At 49.1% G+C, this 19,233-nt stretch overlaps 2 protein-coding genes across 3 annotated transcripts; one reads left to right on the forward strand and one right to left on the reverse strand.

Moving 5' to 3' along the window:
- Positions 1 to 434: 434 nt before the first annotated feature.
- kcnj19a (potassium inwardly rectifying channel subfamily J member 19a) lies at positions 435 to 7,912 on the reverse strand. Its single transcript, XM_003964908.2, has 3 exons — positions 6,927 to 7,912; positions 2,777 to 2,993; positions 435 to 1,412 (listed from the first exon to the last, which is right to left on the reverse strand). Exons 1-3 carry the CDS (start codon positions 7,590 to 7,592, stop codon positions 748 to 750), a joined length of 1,548 nt encoding a protein of 515 aa, XP_003964957.1. The 5' UTR covers positions 7,593 to 7,912; the 3' UTR covers positions 435 to 747.
- A 1,666-nt stretch (positions 7,913 to 9,578) lies between these two features.
- On the forward strand, positions 9,579 to 17,962 carry LOC101079206 (zinc finger protein 281-like). Of its 2 annotated transcripts, none has more exons than XM_011604218.2 (7): positions 9,579 to 9,746; positions 11,113 to 11,565; positions 12,182 to 12,283; positions 12,374 to 12,497; positions 13,120 to 13,203; positions 13,296 to 13,414; positions 13,512 to 17,962. In XM_011604218.2, exons 2-7 carry the CDS (start codon positions 11,161 to 11,163, stop codon positions 15,087 to 15,089), a joined length of 2,412 nt encoding a protein of 803 aa, XP_011602520.2. In that variant the 5' UTR covers positions 9,579 to 9,746; positions 11,113 to 11,160; the 3' UTR covers positions 15,090 to 17,962. The 2 variants fall into 2 exon arrangements, with proteins under 2 accessions (XP_011602520.2, XP_029692429.1); XM_029836569.1 differs by lacking the exon at positions 9,579 to 9,746 and adding an exon at positions 9,753 to 10,014.
- The last annotated feature ends 1,271 nt before the right edge of the window (positions 17,963 to 19,233 follow it).

Genomic DNA, 19,233 nt, shown 5'->3' on the forward strand with positions numbered 1-19,233 from the left:
ATTTCTTTTGATGTAAGTGGGATGAGGTCGTGAAACTACCCCGACGACCAATCAGACACTCTCCCCGACTGTTTTCTCCACTGGTGCCACTTGACATGAAGATGTAGATTAACTGGATCATTAAAGATGTGATTTTCCGAGTTGTGGCGGCCGGGACGCTGTTCTGCCCCACGGTGGCGGCGCGTCTCCTCCCTCCCTCCGCGCCCTGTTGTGTAGCCGCCGCTAGCAAGACAAACACCTGACCTGCTTTATTGGCCGGCACTGATGAAGCGAATGATTTTTATCAGTTAATTAAACGTTTTCAGAGTCGTGAATCAGACAGAACTGGGATCAGTGGCTGCAGATCTAAGGAGATCTGACTTCCCAGCACCTTTCCCCCGCTCCAGAGTTAGCCACAATCGGACCTTTGACAATAAAAACACATCCGGAAGATTGAAACTGCGTTTATTTTTGTCATAGTGTGATTTCTAGCTAGATAAGCGTGACTAGTGTGGCATACATTAAACAATGAATCGAGTGTACACATGCACATCTTCTTGCGTGAGGGTCACGTTCGCATTCGCCGTGACGACCTCAGCGGTCCAGCAAAGCCTGTGTGAACGTCGCTGCTATTGCAAGCGCGAAATCCCAGGAGTTCCTGTCTCGAGAAAACAAAAGCAATCGTGGATGAATCGTGATTTCTCAACCGGACCCGCCACAGCTGAGGACAGCTCGGCGCCTCCTCTGGTGGTCGGAGGTCGGCGGGATTCAGCGGTCGGCGTTCATCTTCCGTAGTTTGGCGGGCAGCTTGTCCTCCAGCCTCCCTGCACCGGAGAGCAGTGGGCTGTGCATGGGGGCCGGTGCAGGGGCCGGCGTGGGCGCTAGACTGTGCTGGTACAGGTCTCCGGTAGACTGAGTCATGGGTTCGAAGCCCACCTTGAGGGACTTCAGCTGCAGCCGGTTCTCGGCCTCCGGCCCGGACGAGGAGCTGAGGCGCTGGAGCTTCAGCGGCAGGTCTCCCGTGCTGCAGGCCTTCTCCGAGTGCTGCGAGCTGAGCAGGAGCACCTTCCTCTGCAGGTCCTCCTTCCCGGATGAGCTCATCCTCTGCAGCTTGCTTGGCAGGCGACCCCCCGCAACTCCCTGGTGGCCCCTTTCTTCCTCTGTGCTGATACAGTCCACGGAAAACACCCTGTCCCGACGGCTGCCATGGCCCTCGGTTAATGCCGGGGTGGGGGTGGACATAGGCGAGGGCAGCGAGTTCTTCTCTGCGTGTTCCTTGACGCTGTATGGCGGTGTTGGCACCTCGAAGGTGCTGTGGAACTGAGAGTAGTCCACCCTGAAGAAGCCCTCCTCCAGGGACATGACCGGCAGGAAACGATGGCCCCATAAAACCTCGTCCTCGGTGTATGATGTCCGCGCCTGGCAGGTCATACCTACGACATAAACAACATAGAAACCACAATGAATGGAAGCTTCGTCCCTAAAGGAAGAGAAAACGTTGACTTAATAAAGCTTTATTAGCGGAGGGACTCAATTATGAAGACTTCAATACTATTTTAATGCTAAATTCCCTCCAGAAAGAGCTCAACCTTTCCCTAACGGTCCATTACCATAGACTATTTTTAACAATTCTGTCCCTTCACATTCTTTGTTCTGGAATTAGAGATCGTCTCTGTTAGCAGAGAAGCTTTCCGTGTTCTCCTCTCCCTTTGTTTTGGGTTTTCTTCCACACATTCGAGTCTGAATCGCGATTTGTGCTGATCGTAATGGCAGTGGTATCTGAGCGAGAAAGCTAACGATGGTCCTAATCGGTCATCAGCCGTCGACATTCCCGCATCAGTAGATCAAAGAAAAGACCTTTGATTGGTTGTGATCCAGTTGCCCTAAAGTTAGAGTCAGATTCTGGCCACGGGGAGACCGATATGTCTCAGTGTTCTCCATCCTCTGAATGTTTTCAGTCGTTCCACATTAAGCGAAGGTCATTGTCATCCGTAATCAACCGCTCGCCTGGCCCGGATTAGTCCGTCCATGTTTCTCTGCCGTGGACGGGAGCCGGATTTGTTTCATTGTTCGGGCATCCTTGGGGTTCAGAACCAGCCGGTTATCGTTTACCGCTCTCGGCACGAATATGCCGACCCCCCCGGCAGAAGTCCTGGCAGCAGCCTTCGCCGGCAGTTTACAGAGTGAGTTATTGCACCCCTGCCTGTCGTCGTGGTCCATTTCAGGAGGAACTACCGGCGCATCAAAGGTTCCGATAACTGCAAAAACTTAAACAGAAACACTTCTCGAGACGTCGTCCCGTCTCCAGAAACGCTGCTCATCAGTCGCTCTTTTGTTCCGAGAACAATGGAGCTATGGTTTCATTGGTTGGGTCCTAAATGCAACCGTGACTCCGGACTTGGGCGCCATCCCTGGACCGGACCCAGACTCAAGATCTGGCATCACACTGGGGCCCCACGGTTGTTTTACTTCTGCTCCTGTCTTTCCTCAGCTTGTTCCTCAGTGTCGTGTTCAGGTCGACCTGTCTCATAATGCTTTTGGAGACAAAAACATCTCTCTTTCTTTTTGGGTTTTGCGTCGCTCGTTACTAGAGGAATCACGCTGACACAGCCGCTGCTCCTCTGTCCTGCCTGGATTTCTAAGCCAAACTTTTCAAGCATGTGAAAACAGATTTTCTAAAGCCCAGACCGCTGCTTAGATGATACCAGGGATAGTTCCCAGCTTCTTTGTCCGTTTCATGAATCGTTAAAGTTCTGACGGAAAAACCTGAAATGTGAAAGGGAGTTCCGGAGCTTACCGGTGGTTTCCACGATACCCTCGAGGATAACGACGATCTCAAACTGCTCGTTCATAAGGGAGCGCTTGGAGAGGTCGAAAAAGGGGCTCTTGGGATTGATCTCGTGGCAGATGGTCAGAGGGGACACCAGGAAGAGCTGATCGGCACCCGTCCCAAAACCCACATCCAGTTCACACTGGTCCAGAGGCAGGAACTCCCCCTCGGGTGTCTGACGGGACTGAAAGACAGTCGGAAGGAGAAAGGAGTTGAGTCAGAGTTCAAACTCCAGGCAAGCAAAATGACAAACAAAATAAAATAAAATACAACTTCAACAAACAGCAGGAAGCAGCAGGGTCGGACATTTCTGGCTCAAAACCTCCCAAAAGAGCCGGTGAAACGCTGGACAGGACCCGCTAAATTCTGCTTTAAAGGATTTAGAAGGATGTCCAGGTGTGCTTCCACAGCCTGGACACATCTGGTTCTTTCTACAGGAGCCTTCAGGCGGACGGGCGACAGCTGTCTTTGGACCTGCCCGCCGTGTTTACTGGCGTGGAAGCGTTTTAATTGTGAGAGCGCTTCCATCCCGTCCCTTCACCTTTTCTCCTCCTGTTTGCTTGATTATTCTTTGGATTTTCCATCAGAGTTTTAGAACTGAAGTTCATCACTTCAACATTATTAACAGTGGAGGTCAGTTTCATGTTTGATAAACATTTCTTTTACTTAAGAGAAAGAATCTGACCCCATAAGGAGGTTAATGCTTCTTCATATGGTATCACCACCAGAGTACACACTTTGGAACCGTCACTTCTAAAGCATCCCATAATATATCAACAAGAAAACTTGCCACATTGATTTTTCATCGTGTTTTCCCACTACTTTCTCTTTTTTTAAAAATACCGATTTACCTCCAACAATAATTGGAATGCGTCAGGCAACAGCCACTCACCCACATGCTCACACACACACACACACGCACGCACGCACGCACGCACACACACACACACACACGCACAGTCCTCAAACACAAACAGCTTTGTAACTGTCTCCCACACACACTGCCACCCCCTTTCTACAACCTTTTTTCCCATTTCTAGGTCTTTTGTTCTTTCTGTAGATCTTAAAATAATCAGCGCAGTATTCCCTCACAGGCACGTTTTCCTCCTCAGCAGGAAGAACACCGCAGGTCGCTGACGCTTTGGGTAAACGTTAACTTAAATCGCAGCTGACGGGCGTGCGCGACCTCACGCTTCACCTCGGGGTGGACGGAGAACGACGACAGCCAGCCTGGCGCCGGGACAAATGTCAGTTGGGTGTCTCTGTCCTTGGGACTGTCAGCGTTCCCAATAGCATTCCCAGTTCATCCTGCCCTCGCAGAGACTCCTGCTTATAGTTTATCCTTCTGAGACGCAAACTGTGAATGGAGTGAGAGTAAACAGGCTTTGCATTGCCAGAAAACACCGCCTTCTATTTTTACCGTCTATGAATATCAATGAGGCGGATTGTGGAGTCGTGTTGGAGGACTTTCATGCCTGGAACTCTTCTGTCTCTTGTGCTGCTGGATGTGATTTGGCCTCCTTCCTCCTGGTGGGTTACTGGAGATTCTGCTCTTCTGTCTTGGTCCGTTTAGATAACTCGGTGCCCTGGAGCTCTCCCACATTTATCCAGAGATTCGGTTTTCTTTCTCTGGCACCACACAGCTTCTTCTCCTGGTAGCTGTTTATTAATTTCACTTCTGGGGATGTTGAGCGAACCAAAAAAATAAAGCAGGTCTGCACTGAAAACCACAGGAGCTGTGAGCCGGGCCGGTGAACCCGTCAGCTGCTGCTTAGCATGAGAAAGGCTGTGTGGTTTTGTTTCAGGCTAACAAAAGAAGGTTTCAGTGTGAATGATGCTCATGGATGAAGACAGGTGATAAATAAAATTGATTAGAACCGGAGTGGCCAGGTCTTGCCACTCAACCCCACTCTGTGCTGCACCTTCATCAATCAGCAGCCAGAAAGTGGTCTGCAGGCGGTCGGATCGACCGGCAGAACCGACCGTTCGACCGGGCTACCGCGTTCTGCCCACTGGGAAATTTAAACCAGGCTGACGTTTCCTGCCCAGGGATGAATCAGCCGTCGACCCTCTTTTAATCTGCACTAGATGCTGGATGCCACCAAACCTTCGACACCAGTCTTCTGACCCTTCCAGGACAATCTGGGAATATTCTCTGGGCCCCTGTTCCCGCTGCATCGCTCCTCTTTGGAAAGTGCTTCACTCCTCGGTGCGACGGCAGCTTTGCTGGCAGAGACGGCGCAACGATGTTCTCAGCCAAAACGCGCGTTGTTGTGACTGTGCCGCCTCCGTGGTCCGCACTTCCGAAGGGACAATACTGTAACGAGGCCTTGGACGGCTTTCCCTGATTCCTGGTCCGCGCAGATCTGTTTTGTATTTATAACAGGCAGAATTATTCAAGCGGAGCAGACGTGTGCAGAGATTAAGAGTGTTTCTGTCTCCGTGACTGCAGGGCTTCTCCAGCAGCCTGATAACATAATTACATCTCTATTCTTATTAGGAAACAAACGGAAATCAATCCTCGCCCTCCTGATTCCTGCGTGTGGAGATCTGAGACCCGATTGTACATATCAGGAATAAAAGTCACCGCTGGTACAATGGAAATACCGACATCTGTGGCGTGTAATTTTAACCTTTCGCAGCAAGTGCCCCCGCGGGACAAATCCCTTCTCTCTTCTCAGTCGTGGTTTCACCAGAAGCTTCCAGCAGCTTCGTCACCCTGCCGCCAACACTGTGACCTCAGCAGCCACTCCAGCTCCAAACCAGGTAAAACCAGCAGCATCCGAGCTGAGACGCAGCCACGTACAAGGTGGAAAAGGGTGAGAACGTTGTGTAAAATGATGTCATCCACCGCCTGTGATCAAAAACCACGGTTCTGGGAGAGAGACCAAATCGAGCTGCGAGTGTTGGTCCATTTAACTGCAAATTTAGACTTTCATGCGAGGATTCTCTTGCACACTGTTGGCAAAACCTGCTCTGCAGTTAAGAGCAGAGCCTTGGCTGCAGCTGAACTGATCAGGAGCATCAGCTCGTTTCCACGCCTGACAGATGAAGCGTTGCACGCACACGCACTCATTTATCGCCGCTCTTCAGCATTTTTAACAAAGCGTGACTTTGAGGGGGCTGCAGTTCAACAGCACCACCAACATCTCTGCAGGGGGACTGCACATTCAGACCACGGTGTAACTGTCAGAACATCAACAGCGACGCGTTATACAACTATTTATGGTTTTGGGACCGGAGCAGAGCTGGTAAGAGGGTGTCAGTCAGAGAATCTTGGATGTGCAGGAATAAGGCTGAGCTAAAATAAAGGGTTCTGCGGAACACACGGAGCATTTAGGAGGCCGTTTGCTTCCTCCCGTCTGGAAACAGCTCGGTCATCCCTGCCTCCTCTCTGCCTGCCTGCCTGCCTGAGTGCGTGCACGCATCATTAAGCTGGCCGTTGCTGTGCTTGATCGTGACCATGCAGGGGGGAACACACATAAACAAGCTCCAAGCACCTCTCTGAGGCTGTTTGTCTCCTTTATGGCCCATTTTGCACATTGGATATAGATGTGGATGAGGGGAGCTCTATTGGGGGGAATAACCCGTGGCTTGACTAGCTTGTAGTAATTAGCACCGTTCTGGTTTTTAAAGGTTCTCATTTCCCTTTGAGTTGACCAACATGACCCCGGTGGAGCTTTGCCTTTTATACTGTAGCAGAGAGAAACAGCAGCGGGGTTTCTTTAACGAGTCTTAAACACTCTCCCAGGAGCTCCTTCACTGAGATCTCCTCAGGTTCCCGTCCATCCGTTAACGACTCTTGGTTCTATCAGGTGTCCTGTCGGGGAGGGAACCACTGCCAGGCCCATCCGGACTGCAGCACAGCAGCACAATGTCCTCTCACTCTTTATCTCAGGGCTTTGGTGCACCTGGGTGCCTCAGCAGCCTGCTGGGGATTATATAAATACTAACTTGGGTTTGTTTAACATGTCTAGTTGAACCTGCTTACATTAAATTGATTTTTTTTATTCCCATTTTCCCATTTTCTGCGCAGATTTCCAGCTGGCCAGCTGCCATTGTGTTTTTGCTATCTTATATTCTGCTTTTGTTCTCCATATCTGATGCGCGGTCTTACCTTTATGAGTTTACACCTGATCTGAGCGGACACCATGTGGCTGTTCCGCAGGTTGCCCACCCGGAACATGAGGCACAGTTTGCCGTCTCGCTGAGAAATCACCGCATCCTGACTGAACATGAGCGTCTCTGCGCGCTTCTTAGGTTGGGACATTTTAATGAACATGCATCCGATGAGGAAAGCGTCAACGATGGAGCCCAGCAGCGACTGGAACAGGAAGAGGATGATACCCTCCGGGCACTTCTCCGTGATGTACCGGTGCCCGTAGCCGATCGTGGCTTCGGTCTCGATAAAAAACAGAAACGCCGAGGGAAAGTTATAAACATTTGCCACGCAGGGAGTGTAGGACTGCTCGTGGCCGTGATTTAGGTCTCCTCTGATATAAGCGATGATCCACCACATGGAAGCCATCACCAGCCAGGCGATGGTGTAAGTCAGGATGAAGATGAGAAGATTCCACCGCCACTTTAGGTCCACCAGAGTGGTGAAGAGGTCGGACAGATACCTGCTGGTCTCCCCGCCGAGGTTCCCATGTTGCACGTTGCATCGACCGTTCTTGTCCACGAAACGCTGCCGTTTCTTCTTGACTGGTGCGGAGAAAGAGGTTGGACGGTTGGTGTTCACCACCTGGTAGTCTTCGCCAAATTTTCTACGAAGTGCAGCCATTTGAGCTCTCCTGAAGTAACCGCTAAATCGCCTGCTCTTCACTCCATGTTTTAGTTTATCTGAGTCTCCAAAACAACCCCGTCCTGCAGTGCGTAAATTGTGCCATGGTCACATTTACGCGCGCTCTCAATCCCGAGTTTGCAAAAAAAGAAAATAAAATAACAAACAATAATGTTGGTTCACTGGTGCGATCCGTGTATTGGAAAGTAAAGACAAATGTCCAGTTGCTTGGCGTGAGGCCACTGGCTCCAGGGTGACTGCTGCGTTGCTCACCAGCGGAGCGAAATACGAGGGGCTGTGTACCATTCACTGCTTCTACTGAGGTGCGTGTGTGCGTGCGTGTGTGTGTGAGAGAGAGGGAGGTAGAGATGGGGAAGCAATGGACTTGGACGGACAGCGCTTGTGTAAGGAGAGTGAGGGAGAGAGGTCGATCAGCTGACTGCATTCTAGTTTTAGATTTATGTTGAAATTGATTTAAATTCGATAAATATTTCCCAGTATATTTCCATTTTACAGCTGATCCCGTAATCAATTCATAAGTGTTGCTGATGGAGAATTTTTACGCATCCTGTGGAATCCTGCCCTCTATTGGTAGAGGGTGGTAGCTGCACATTATTAGATGAGGTGAATGGCTGATATGTTGCTGTGATTGCTTCTGTTGATCTAACAAAACCCCTCATTGATCATTATAGTAACAATGCTACCGTCATTGTGGTTTTAGGTGTTTGCATCGATCTTCTGTCAACAGCTTCTTTTCCCCAAAATTCATCCACTATGATAACTCGATGTCTGAGCTTCTCCCCTTTCCGTCGATGGCTTTGTATTGATTTGGACCTTGGATGATGATCTCAGTGGAGGTTTTCCTGGATTCTTTTTCCTGAAGGTCAGTCTAAAACGGAACCTTCCATCCTCTCCTTTATGTCTGGCCTTGTTTCAGTCACATAATGTGCAGTTCCATTAACGTGATTGTCGCGGTACCAGTCACACAGACCACTTAGACCTCACATTTGTCTTTGACCCAGAAGTTTGTGTTAGATGTTACCCATAATTATGAGAAAACCTGCTATTTATCCTTTTTTTATTTGGTTGGTTCATACTGGATGATGCCACAAACCAAAGGGTTAAATGATAACATGTCTTCATACACAGCATCTCCTGATGTTATTGTGTCCAATGTTGGCATGTTTCTATCAAAAATATGTGAATACCTGAAAAGAAGCAGCACTGGGATCCTGCTAGTGTTAGTTAGCTAGTGTTAAGAGCCAAGATCACCATCTGTCACATCTCCATCCCAGTGAGAAGAACCCAAATCAACTCTGAAAATCTATAAAGGCTAAAATCTATAAAATCTTCATTTAGCAGTCACAGACTAATTACCCTGTGTGTGTGTGTGTGTGTGTGTGTGTGTGTGTGTGTGTGTGTGTGTTGGGGGGGGGGGGGGGGGGGCACAAAGACTGCTGCACAGAATTAATTATTTATGAGCTGAGATAACCCCCTTTGTCATAGAACCATAAATCAACACAGATTCCAGAAGAGAACATACATCTTTTACATGTTTGCATTAAAATCTTTGAAAGATCCCTCACGTCAACAACAACATTTGACTGTTACTATTAAAATTAAAACGTTAGTCAGATTTTTTTTATTTTTTTTTTGTGCTCACAAGTGTACACTTAATATGGACATTTTTTTTTAAAAAAAAAACATCTTTTATTTATTAAGGTGAACATCTGAATCTGTTATTCTGTTTTACCTCATTTTTTTAAAATATTGTGTGTGGATATTGTTTAATATTGCAGAATTTGTGGCACTTTATCTCGGATTAAACCTTTAAAACATCACATTTTAAATGAACACAATTTTTTTTTTTTAATCTCTTTATCGTGCAAACGTTCTTCAACGCCATTATTTCCTCCCTTTTTGGGGGTCATTAAAGGTTAAATAACAGTTTCACCCGAAACACCCGCCGCTCGTGTTTGACTGCCTCGCGGCCGCTCGTGGCCGTTGCCAGGTCCCAGAATCCTCTGCGCCGAAGAAAGATGGAAGAACCCAGCAGCTGCTGGAGAACAATGTTTGGGCTCTAGACACCGAGACGGGCAGCTGAGGGGCAAAAGCGGGGCAAGAGGCAAAGCAGCGGGTCATGGTCCCGGGCCGGTAAGAACCGCGCTCACCGCGCTATTCGTGGAAGTCTTGTGCGAATAGTTGAGCAACTTGGTCGGGACAACAAAGCGCGGCGCACCGCCGCTAGTTAGCTGCTAAGTTAGCCGTCTGGGCTAATCGGACGAGCATCATTGTTCTGCAGACTTGTGCGGGCCGTTTGTTTACGGGCTACGCGTGTGTTGCCGCTACATCACTACCGACCAGCCTGTCTTCTAGCCGGGAAAAGAAGCCGAGAAGTGAGCGAATACGGGGGGAAATCGAAGTAAGGGCGTAAATTGTGATTTTTGTGATTAATCTGTGCGTCGCAGAGCAGCGTACGAATGGTTTTCTGCACCTCGCTGATTTAGGCAGCCTTGCCCGTCGATTGTGCATCCTTCATGGCCACGAAATGTCCCAAATTGTACTTAAAAAGTAGAAAAGTGCCAAGGTTTGTGAGCTCCAAACACCCCTCCTGTCCTTTCTGTCCGGAGTTTGGTGTTTTCTGGCCACATTGGCGCGTCGGGCGTTTGCGTTCATCAGTGCACATCTGCTGCTGTTATTGCATGGCCATATTAATTATTGCCCCATCCTGCATCACAAAGGGCCCCGTAAAGGTGGTTAGCCAAGTGGTTAGCCAGGAAGCTAAATGGCTAAACGGCCAGCCGCCGCTTTGCATAAATGCACGCCGACCTCAGAATCCATCCGTGCACCGTTTTTGTTGGGTTGAACCCACCGGAGGAAGGTGAAGTTAGCAGGGCTGGATCGCGTCTGCGCTCCCTATTTTGTCAAAGCTGACTGATGGGTGCGTTAGCTGGGCAGCAGCTAACAGAGATGAAGGCGTTGGGCATCGCAGCACGTTTCAACTTCTGCAAAAGTTGGAGTTGTGCTTAGTTCTCTGTCGTTATTTGTGTTGGAATAACAAACGATTCGCGCGTCTCTCGCTGTTTTCGCTGTGCGGTTGGTTCCGAGAGCTTCCCTGTAGCGACCTCCCAGGTCGCTGGATCAAACTTTCAGTCTTCCCAGGACTCTTGATGTTTATGTCTGCTTCTGCCCCGTAATCACACAAACAGTCCCTCTAATGTCGGCTGCTCCAGCTCTCATTGGCAGATAAGCCCACACAAATAGGATGACTGGGTCAGGCAGCCCCATCACACAGATTAACATACTATTTTAATCCTCTCATTCCTCATCTTATGTTGCGTCTACCTCCGCTGCCACAGCGACCTTTCGGCTCATATTCAACACGTAGCTAAAGGGAATTTTGTGAAATGAAGCGCCGAGGTTTTTGCTTCTTGTTGTTTTTCATCGAGAGGTGATTCCAGAGGGTCGTGGATTGATTCTGGGATGTTTTGACATAACTTGCCGCTGTCTTCTTTCGCAGGATGTCATTTATCTCCACCCTGTAGTCGTCCTGTCCGCCGGCACCACCATGAGCATCATTCAAGACAAACTAGGCAATGAATTCCTGCGCTCTAACGGGAGCATGGACTCCGGTTTTGGCCCTGGCATGATAATGTTCAGCCATCTTCCTCCAGTGACCAGCTTCACCCGGCTGGCTGCCCACTCCGTCGTGCAGGACCTCCCGCCGGCAGACGTGATCCTGAAGAAGGAGCGAGATTCTCCGGACTGCAGCATGGACGCTCAGGGTGGACGCATGGGCTGCGCGTCTATGGGAAACTATGTTCACACAATGGGCATCAAGCAAGAGAATCTGTCTGAGCAAGACAGCTGTCTGCTGGTTTACCCTGGAGCGACGGGGAAGGCCGCCGGGCTGCTGGGGGTGCCAGCGAGCAACAACCAGAACCTGCTGATGCACGACCTCAACCTGGGCCAAGTAAGTAGAAGTGGCGCGCAGTCTTGCATTTTGGTGTCTGGACTCTCTTCGGGGGTTTAGACCGTTTATTTGACTGTTGACCTGCACCGCCGGCACACTGAACAGCTTTGGGACCTCTTTTTTTAAAGAAAAGAGCAGGTTTGCAGGAGACTGTTCACGCGTGACACCAGCTGAGGCTTAAATCTGCCGATTGATTGAGATGCATATCATAAAAGAGCACCCCCCCCCCTGCCCCCCCCGGTCCCCCTTCTCTTTTCTTTAGAGAAGAGTGATGTCATCTAGTCTGGTCATGAATGAAATCGTCACGGCAGCTGTCTTGTTTGAGCTTGCACTTCATTTCAAACAGCCTTTGTGCCCGCTCCAATACAAACACACACGGCCACACACACACTGACAATAGGCTGGAATCAGAGGTCACAAGTGCTCAAGGTGGAAGCTAAATTATCATTTTCATCCATGTTTGGAATATCAACGATTTGCGACGGCGGCAGACTTGGACTTGGACGTGGTTAGCAGGCATAGTTACGGAGCGGAGACCTTTAACCTGCAGCTGAGCTGTTTGAACTGTCGGAGCTGCAGCTCACGGCTGCTCCTGCTTCCTTTGTCATCCTCGCAGCTGCCGAGTCAGTTCGGGAAGGAGCCCGCTGGGAGCAAAGGTCGGAGGTCAAATGGTGATGGACAGGAGGGAAAACCCAGGAAGAGAAGAAGCGAAGCAAAGGTAACGTTACAGAATGAAAGCTTTATGTGTTCTGAGTTGAAATGAATCATTGTTTTTGAACGTTCCTGGATTTCTCTGATTGTTCTGCAGCAATCATTAATGCTGGATGCAGATGGAGGCCTGTCACCAGGAAGTAAACCTCACATCTGCGAGCACTGCGCGGCATCGTTCAGGAGCTCGTATCACCTGCGCAGACATGTTCTCATTCACACAGGTATCGTCATAAAGCTGCTCACCTTGGCTTTGTCTTTAGCTAAAGTTTACCAGTTAACTTTACCTGGAATCTTTACCCACACCCCTCTTTGCACCTTCTGTCCCTCATAAAGACCCTCAGGTTTACACCAAAGTGGTACGACGCTGCACAGTGTAACATCAGATGCTGCTCCCGCGTCCTAAAATTAAATATAGGTGTGTTAAAAATATTGCAATCCTCGAGTCAGCGGTGAGGTTGTGCACGGTTGAGGGATGATTGCAGTTGGGATTCTGCTTTGAATTTGCTGCTGAAGGCTCAGCTGCGTTGCGCCGTTGGTCAGTCTTATCAAAGAATCATCACTTTGTTCCACAAACTACTGATACCGTTTCTTTTATACATATATATGTGGCTGATTTGGAATTCAGAATACTCAGATTACATCTTCCCATTACGACAGGGCTTAAGACTTTGTGTTGCTACAAGGTAAGATGGCAAAGTTGAGCATCAACTAGGCCATATCATGCCTAGAGCTAGTTACGTTCAACATCAGATAAAAACCATCTGTCTTTGTCTTGTAAATGAAGGTCATTTTATCCCAGGACATGACCGCAGGTCGCAACATTCCAACTGTGTTTCTCCTCAGGTGAACGACCCTTCAGATGCAGCCAGTGCAACATGAGTTTTATTCAGAAATACCTCCTTCAGCGACACGAGAAGATCCACAGTGGTGAGTGATTTTCAAAACGCGGACGCCAAGCTAGCAACAGGCCTGATTGAGGCGCTCGAGACAAACGCTGACCTTGAGTTGTCGTGCGGCAGGAGAGAAGCCATTCAGCTGTGATCAGTGCAACATGCGCTTCATTCAGAAGTACCACATGGAGCGGCACAAGAGGACGCACAGCGGCGAGAAGCCGTACAGATGTGAGACTTGCCAACAGGTGAGTCGCACGTGTCCTTGCGTTTTGTGTATCAAGAGGTTTCGGTTGATCTGGTCTGAAATGAAACCGCCATTTCATTTCTTTCCCCCCCCTTCAGTATTTTTCGAGGACAGACCGACTGCTGAAGCACAAGCGGACGTGTGGAGAAGCCATAAAAAGGGGTCTGGAACCCGGCATGATGGATCTGGCTTGTATCGATATGGGACAAGGCAGCTATGGAATCACTCAGGGAAACGCTGGGAGGAAGAGGGGGCGGTCCAAAAACTCTGCTGAGGGAGGCGAGCGGAGGAGGAAGAAGGGGTACGGTGGAGCGGTGAGGATATCGCACGGCCATGACAACGCACCGGGGGGCTACGGCGTCCATGAATACTCTGTTGAGAATCAGGTGTCGTCCTCCACCGAGCCGGGACCCAGCATGCACCCGGACCACCACGGCCACGCTCCAAAGATCGCCTTCAAGAAGGCAAACCGCAAGAATCTGCACAAAGCAGGTCTGGCCAATGCCAAAGAAGACCTGTTGGAGCAGAGAGGCGGCATGGACGACCTCGGCCTCATGCACGCCACCGCCGCTAAAGTGGCGCCCGCCAGCAGCAACTACGACGACGCCATGCAGTTCCTGAAGAAACGGCGCTACCTTCAAGCAGCAAACGGGGCGGCCGCGCCCGTGGTGATGGGGGGAGGGAGCGGCGAGTACGACATGGGCTTGGGTCACATGTCCGCCCAGCAACCTGTCGCTCAGGGCGCCATCTCCAGCGTGCTGGACAGCGAGGCGCCGCTCGGCCTCGACAAATCAGGGATCCCCGACGAGGTGCTGCAAAGCATCCTCGACCACTACGCGCAGAAACCTGACGGCTCGCACCAGGACGCCCACTTCCACTTGGCGGAGCAGCACGTGGAGCTGAACGCCGCCTCGGCCAACGGCGCCGACATGGGTCACGCCTCGGGCACCCCCAGTCCACCTGGAGACAAAACTGTCATGATGCACGAGTACTCTCGCTTCTTGCTGCAGGCTCTTGAGCGCACCAGCCACAGTGCCGGATTCCCGGTGGGCCCGGGGGCTCCTGCCTCAGAACCTTTCACCAGCTCCTGCTCCGGGAACCCTCTGTACGCCGACAAGAACATCTACACCACGTCCCCGCTGGAGTGTGGCTACGGCCAGTCGGTGCCCTCGCCTTCGCTGCCTTCCTCTGTGCCAAAGTCTCACTTTGTGATGCTGACGGGCTCCTCGCCACAGCACAGCTTCCACCTGGGCAGCCTGGACGCCGCCCCCCACCAGCAGCTCACGCCATCTCAGGAGCTCACCGAGCAGATGGAGAAGCAGCACTCCTCCACTCCTCCTTCCTACCAGCTCAGCCCGTCTGACCTGAACAGTCAGAAGGGGCACTCGCCGGGCAAGACCGGCACGGCGGTCTACCCGCTGGCGCCCACCCCAGACCTGGCCTCGCTGGACTCCTCCAAGTCCTACCAGATAGAAAACTTTGCTCAAGCCTTCGGCTCCCAGTTCAAGTCGGACGGCGGCCACGGCTTGTCTTACGGCACCGACTCTGGCGGCGAGGTGGATCACAGACTGCAGACGTCTGTGTCTGAATTCTCAGGGTTTACTAGTTTGTTATCCGATGTCAATGAAACAGCAAGTTCAGGACCCAAAACTACCACAAGCCAAAGCTACAGATGAGAGCCTGGGCGAGAGAGAACTCTGTCGTTGGACTTTGTCTTTTCAATTCTTAATGCTTCTATTTTATTAATATTTTTAAAATATGGTCTTTGTTGTAATGATACTTCGTCTGTGCCCACTCCTCTCCCCACGAAAAGGCCTGCGAGGCTTGCTGCAAATGCAATTTTCTTTTCTTTTCTTTTTTTTTTTAAAAAAGGTGATATTTTTTAAGTTATGTATTTTATTATTGTCATAGCCTAGTTGGATCCGGTGTTGAATCAGGTGAACTGAAGGATGGTTTTCTGGTGTGGAGCAGCGCCGGGCAGATTTCCAGTGATCTGAGGCGTCTGCGCGATAGATTTGACCGTTTTTACAACAGTAACCACCGTGGCAGGGAATCGCCCAGAACCGAAATGGCAAAAACAAAACTGTCTGTTACAAGTTTGAAAGTATTACTCAGGAAAAAATGGAAACAAAGAAGGCTGCGAGATGCCGCGGGCGCTCTTTTCAAAGATGTTCTTGTGTTTTATTAAGTGTTGAATGAGTGTGACATAAACAGACTGCTGCCAGCTCTCTTGGGCACTGAAAACACTTTCTACTTGGCGAAATAGAGATTATGGTACGTTCATGTCAATGTGAAACTCATGCTTTCTTCAATAAGGGCCATATATAAATATATCTTTATATATTTATAAGAATATATATTAATGTAAAGTGACAGATTTAATCATCCTGGGGAACTGCCCGTTGAAGTAGAGGTTGTGGGTGCGTGGAGGATGCTTGCTTCGGCCAGCAGGGGGTGCTGTTGGGCAGCGGCGGAACGAGCGTCGCCCCTCTCGCGCTCCCTTCGACTTCCTCGGTTGTCTTTTATTTTTCCTCTTTTCTCCGATTAGCACTTTGAGCCATTTTCTCACGTGGAGTGAAGTTTCCCGCCGGGTTTGTCCCTGCGAGTGCAGCCGTGCTGTGGTTTGAGTATATGCAGACGTGGGTCGACCATAATCTGGCTGGAGCGTTGTTCGTTTGGGGGTGGGGGGGATTGAGGTGTGAAATTGGATTTTTTTTTTTTTTTTCCTTATCATTTGTATCTTCTTTCTCCTGATTTTAGGAATGGGTTAGCCTCCGGGGAGAGTGTTTTTTGTTTGTTTGTTTTTTTAAATCGGTTGAATTGGGATAATGTAAATGTAATTCAGACCCCCCCCCCCCCCCAATAGTTTTAGTTTGAGTCGTAGCAACTTTGCCTTCCTGTTGAATTTGATATACTGATGTGTTAGTGGTCAAGTATTTCTCAGCTGTTACCAAGGCAACCGTGACTGTCCAGACAATTTAGTGAGCATTTAGATTATTTTCACGTGTGCTGGCGGTAGCTAGCATACGATGTCCCCTTACTGACCGGGTGCCTAATCCTGAGACGATGTCTAGTAAATGTGCGACGTGATTTCTTGCTGATTTTTTTAAAAATGTTTTCACGCTGTACTGTGATGAGAATATTCGTGCCGTCTTCCGTATCCACACTTTGCCGCGAGTGCTGGAGCTGATGTCACTTTTTTTGGTGACCAAAAGCCCTGTTTTTTGTTTTTGTTTCCTTTTTTAAACGCCTGTTTTTGAGCAATCATCAACCGAGGCAGCGGTGCATATACCTCACATTACAGTAAACCAGGGACAAAGGTTCAGCGTCGGCAGCCAAAATGCTGTCCGCATCGAGTTTGTGATGCCAGCGGTGTTGACATCCTTCGGTTCTTCCGCATCTAAATATTTCTGCCTTTTGTTGTTTACGAAAAATGTACAAAACACTAACTCTGAATTCGGATCCATTGTGCAAATTCATTTTACTGCACCCCGCCCCATCTATTTTATTGCCATTACCAAATTATGTAATCATATCTTCCATTTTTATGGTCTTATGGGATCTTGGGATATGTTCCGAGAGAGCTGCACAAGCCCGATGATTTAAAGAAAAAAGAAAAAAAATTCATGAGGGAAAATGTAATAAGTCAACATGAACTTCTTAAACTGCCCCTCTGGGACAAATAAAGCTTGATTGAATTGAACTGTGAGACTGGTCTGGATTGGACTGGATTACAACACATTTCATAACGTTGAGTTTTTTGGATGGGTTAAAGGTGGTAAGTCATTTCAAAAACTAGCATCTGTGAAATCACGGTTGCCAAACGTTGAGACGTTCGTGCTGGCATGATGTCGTTCTGCTAGGTTACCACGGAGATGTAACACTCGCATTCATAACCTTCGTATTTTCTGTAGACGTCACGTTTTGGACTTTAAAGTGGCGGTTCCAGAGGTTGCAGATGTTTTACCAGGGCGAAAGTGACGTCTGGCGTGCTTATCTGAGAAGGGTGTCGGCAGGCCCGATAGTCACGCTGGCAGTCGGGGATTATCTATTGAGTCGCTCCCACAATATCAGCGTCCCGCGACACAAAAAGGTCGATTACAGCAGTCAATTAGCCCCGCCTCCCTGGTTATTAATGGAAAAACGGGGACATTTCCTGCTCCACTTCTCTCCGTTGGACCTGCCCCTCGGTGAACCTCCCCGTCCTCGGTCTCCTGCACCAGAACACCTGAGCTGATGGCCCGGGTGGGGCATCAGTGGTAATACTGTGCTGTATGAGACTTGGGCAATGAGCTCTTATGAGTCAAACGCCGCCTTTTGTGGCTCCCATTTCTTTGAAAATGAAAATGAAAATTCTAGTTGCAGCAAAAGAGTTTTTTTTCTTTTTTGTGACAGCATAAAGCAATCCACTACCAGATAGAGCCCAGCAGAAGTCATCAAAGTGACCATAAAGAGGAAAATGTTGTGACACCCGCAATAAAACTCTGTAAATAGCTCACTGATATTTTGCATCAGTGACTAATAATTCATGGTGATCCAACAAATAAAACGTGTACTTCTATTCAGACATTAATTTTTAATTTTAGACATTCCTGACACAGAAAAGTCTCCCGGCTGAGTTCTGCCGGTCACCAGGCCGACAGGGAAAGTCTCAATGTCCCGACTATTTGCATGAGATAAGGGGCGGATATTTGCTATGACCTGAGTAAAGTTGCCTCTCAGCAAACACAGCAGAATGTTTCCAACACTGACGGAGTGAATGACAGCAGGGACGTGATGAGCCACCTGTTGAAAGGGCGCCAGAATAACACACGTGTCTGAACGGAGAGGCAAATATATTTGATTATTTCAAATGTCATATTCTGTGATTAAAGGGGAAGTTAATGATTCAAAGATGCTGAACAGTTCCTCTGTGGCTCCTGGCTGCTCGTATGTGGCAGTTCAACGTGCTGCCATGGAAATAAGCCAAACCTCTCTTGACCACTGTTGGCTGCTTTTAATTTGAGTTTGAAACAAAAGCAGGAACCATTCAATCATTATTCCCGCTGATTGGGGGGGGGGCACCACAGGGACCCACTCTTGCCACTTCTGCATTCTTACTTTGTGATTCACCTGCGATATCATTGTTTTGCGTCTGAAGAAACGCCTCGATGTCTCACCTGGAACGCTGGATTAGTCAGCCCTGATTTGGCTGGACCCCACCTGAGGAATGACGGGGTCAGAACTGTGTTTGCAAACCTTGTCAGAAAAATGAAACCTATTCACGGAATAAGTGCACATGTCCAAATGTCGGCTATAAATAGGCTGGGACCATAATGATAAGTCCAATAATCAGATGTGTCCTTGAAGGAGCCCTATGACATGATCTGGGGTGTGACAAGCGGTTATGTGAACGATATCTGTGATCCTTCACGTTGAGTTCACGGGATCAGGTCTGAGGGTGGAGCCCCGCTCAGGAAGAGTGACAGCCGAGCGGACCAATCAGGTGAGAGGAAGAGGAGGTCTATTTAAGCCTGTCAGAACCTTCAGCCCGCAGCACCTGTACTGAGCAGCGTGGACCGTTATGACACCAGTCTGCACCAGTCACAAGGGAATTCTTTTTTGGATGGTCATCCTCGTATTTTCTTTTTTGAAGTGACGGCAGATATTTGAATCATGCAGAGGTCTGTGTTTGTAGCGTTGGTACTCTGCCTCTTACATGCAGGTGAGAAATTATTCTTTATTACTGCTGTTCAGTGTTTTATTACCAGACTACTGTGCTGTTATCGAGACGTCAGTCATAGAAATGTGATGTTATATTTATTTTTTTATTATTTTTGT

This window comes from Takifugu rubripes, chromosome 5 (assembly GCF_901000725.2).
Source record: "Takifugu rubripes chromosome 5, fTakRub1.2, whole genome shotgun sequence".
Classification (NCBI taxonomy): domain Eukaryota; kingdom Metazoa; phylum Chordata; class Actinopteri; order Tetraodontiformes; family Tetraodontidae; genus Takifugu; species Takifugu rubripes.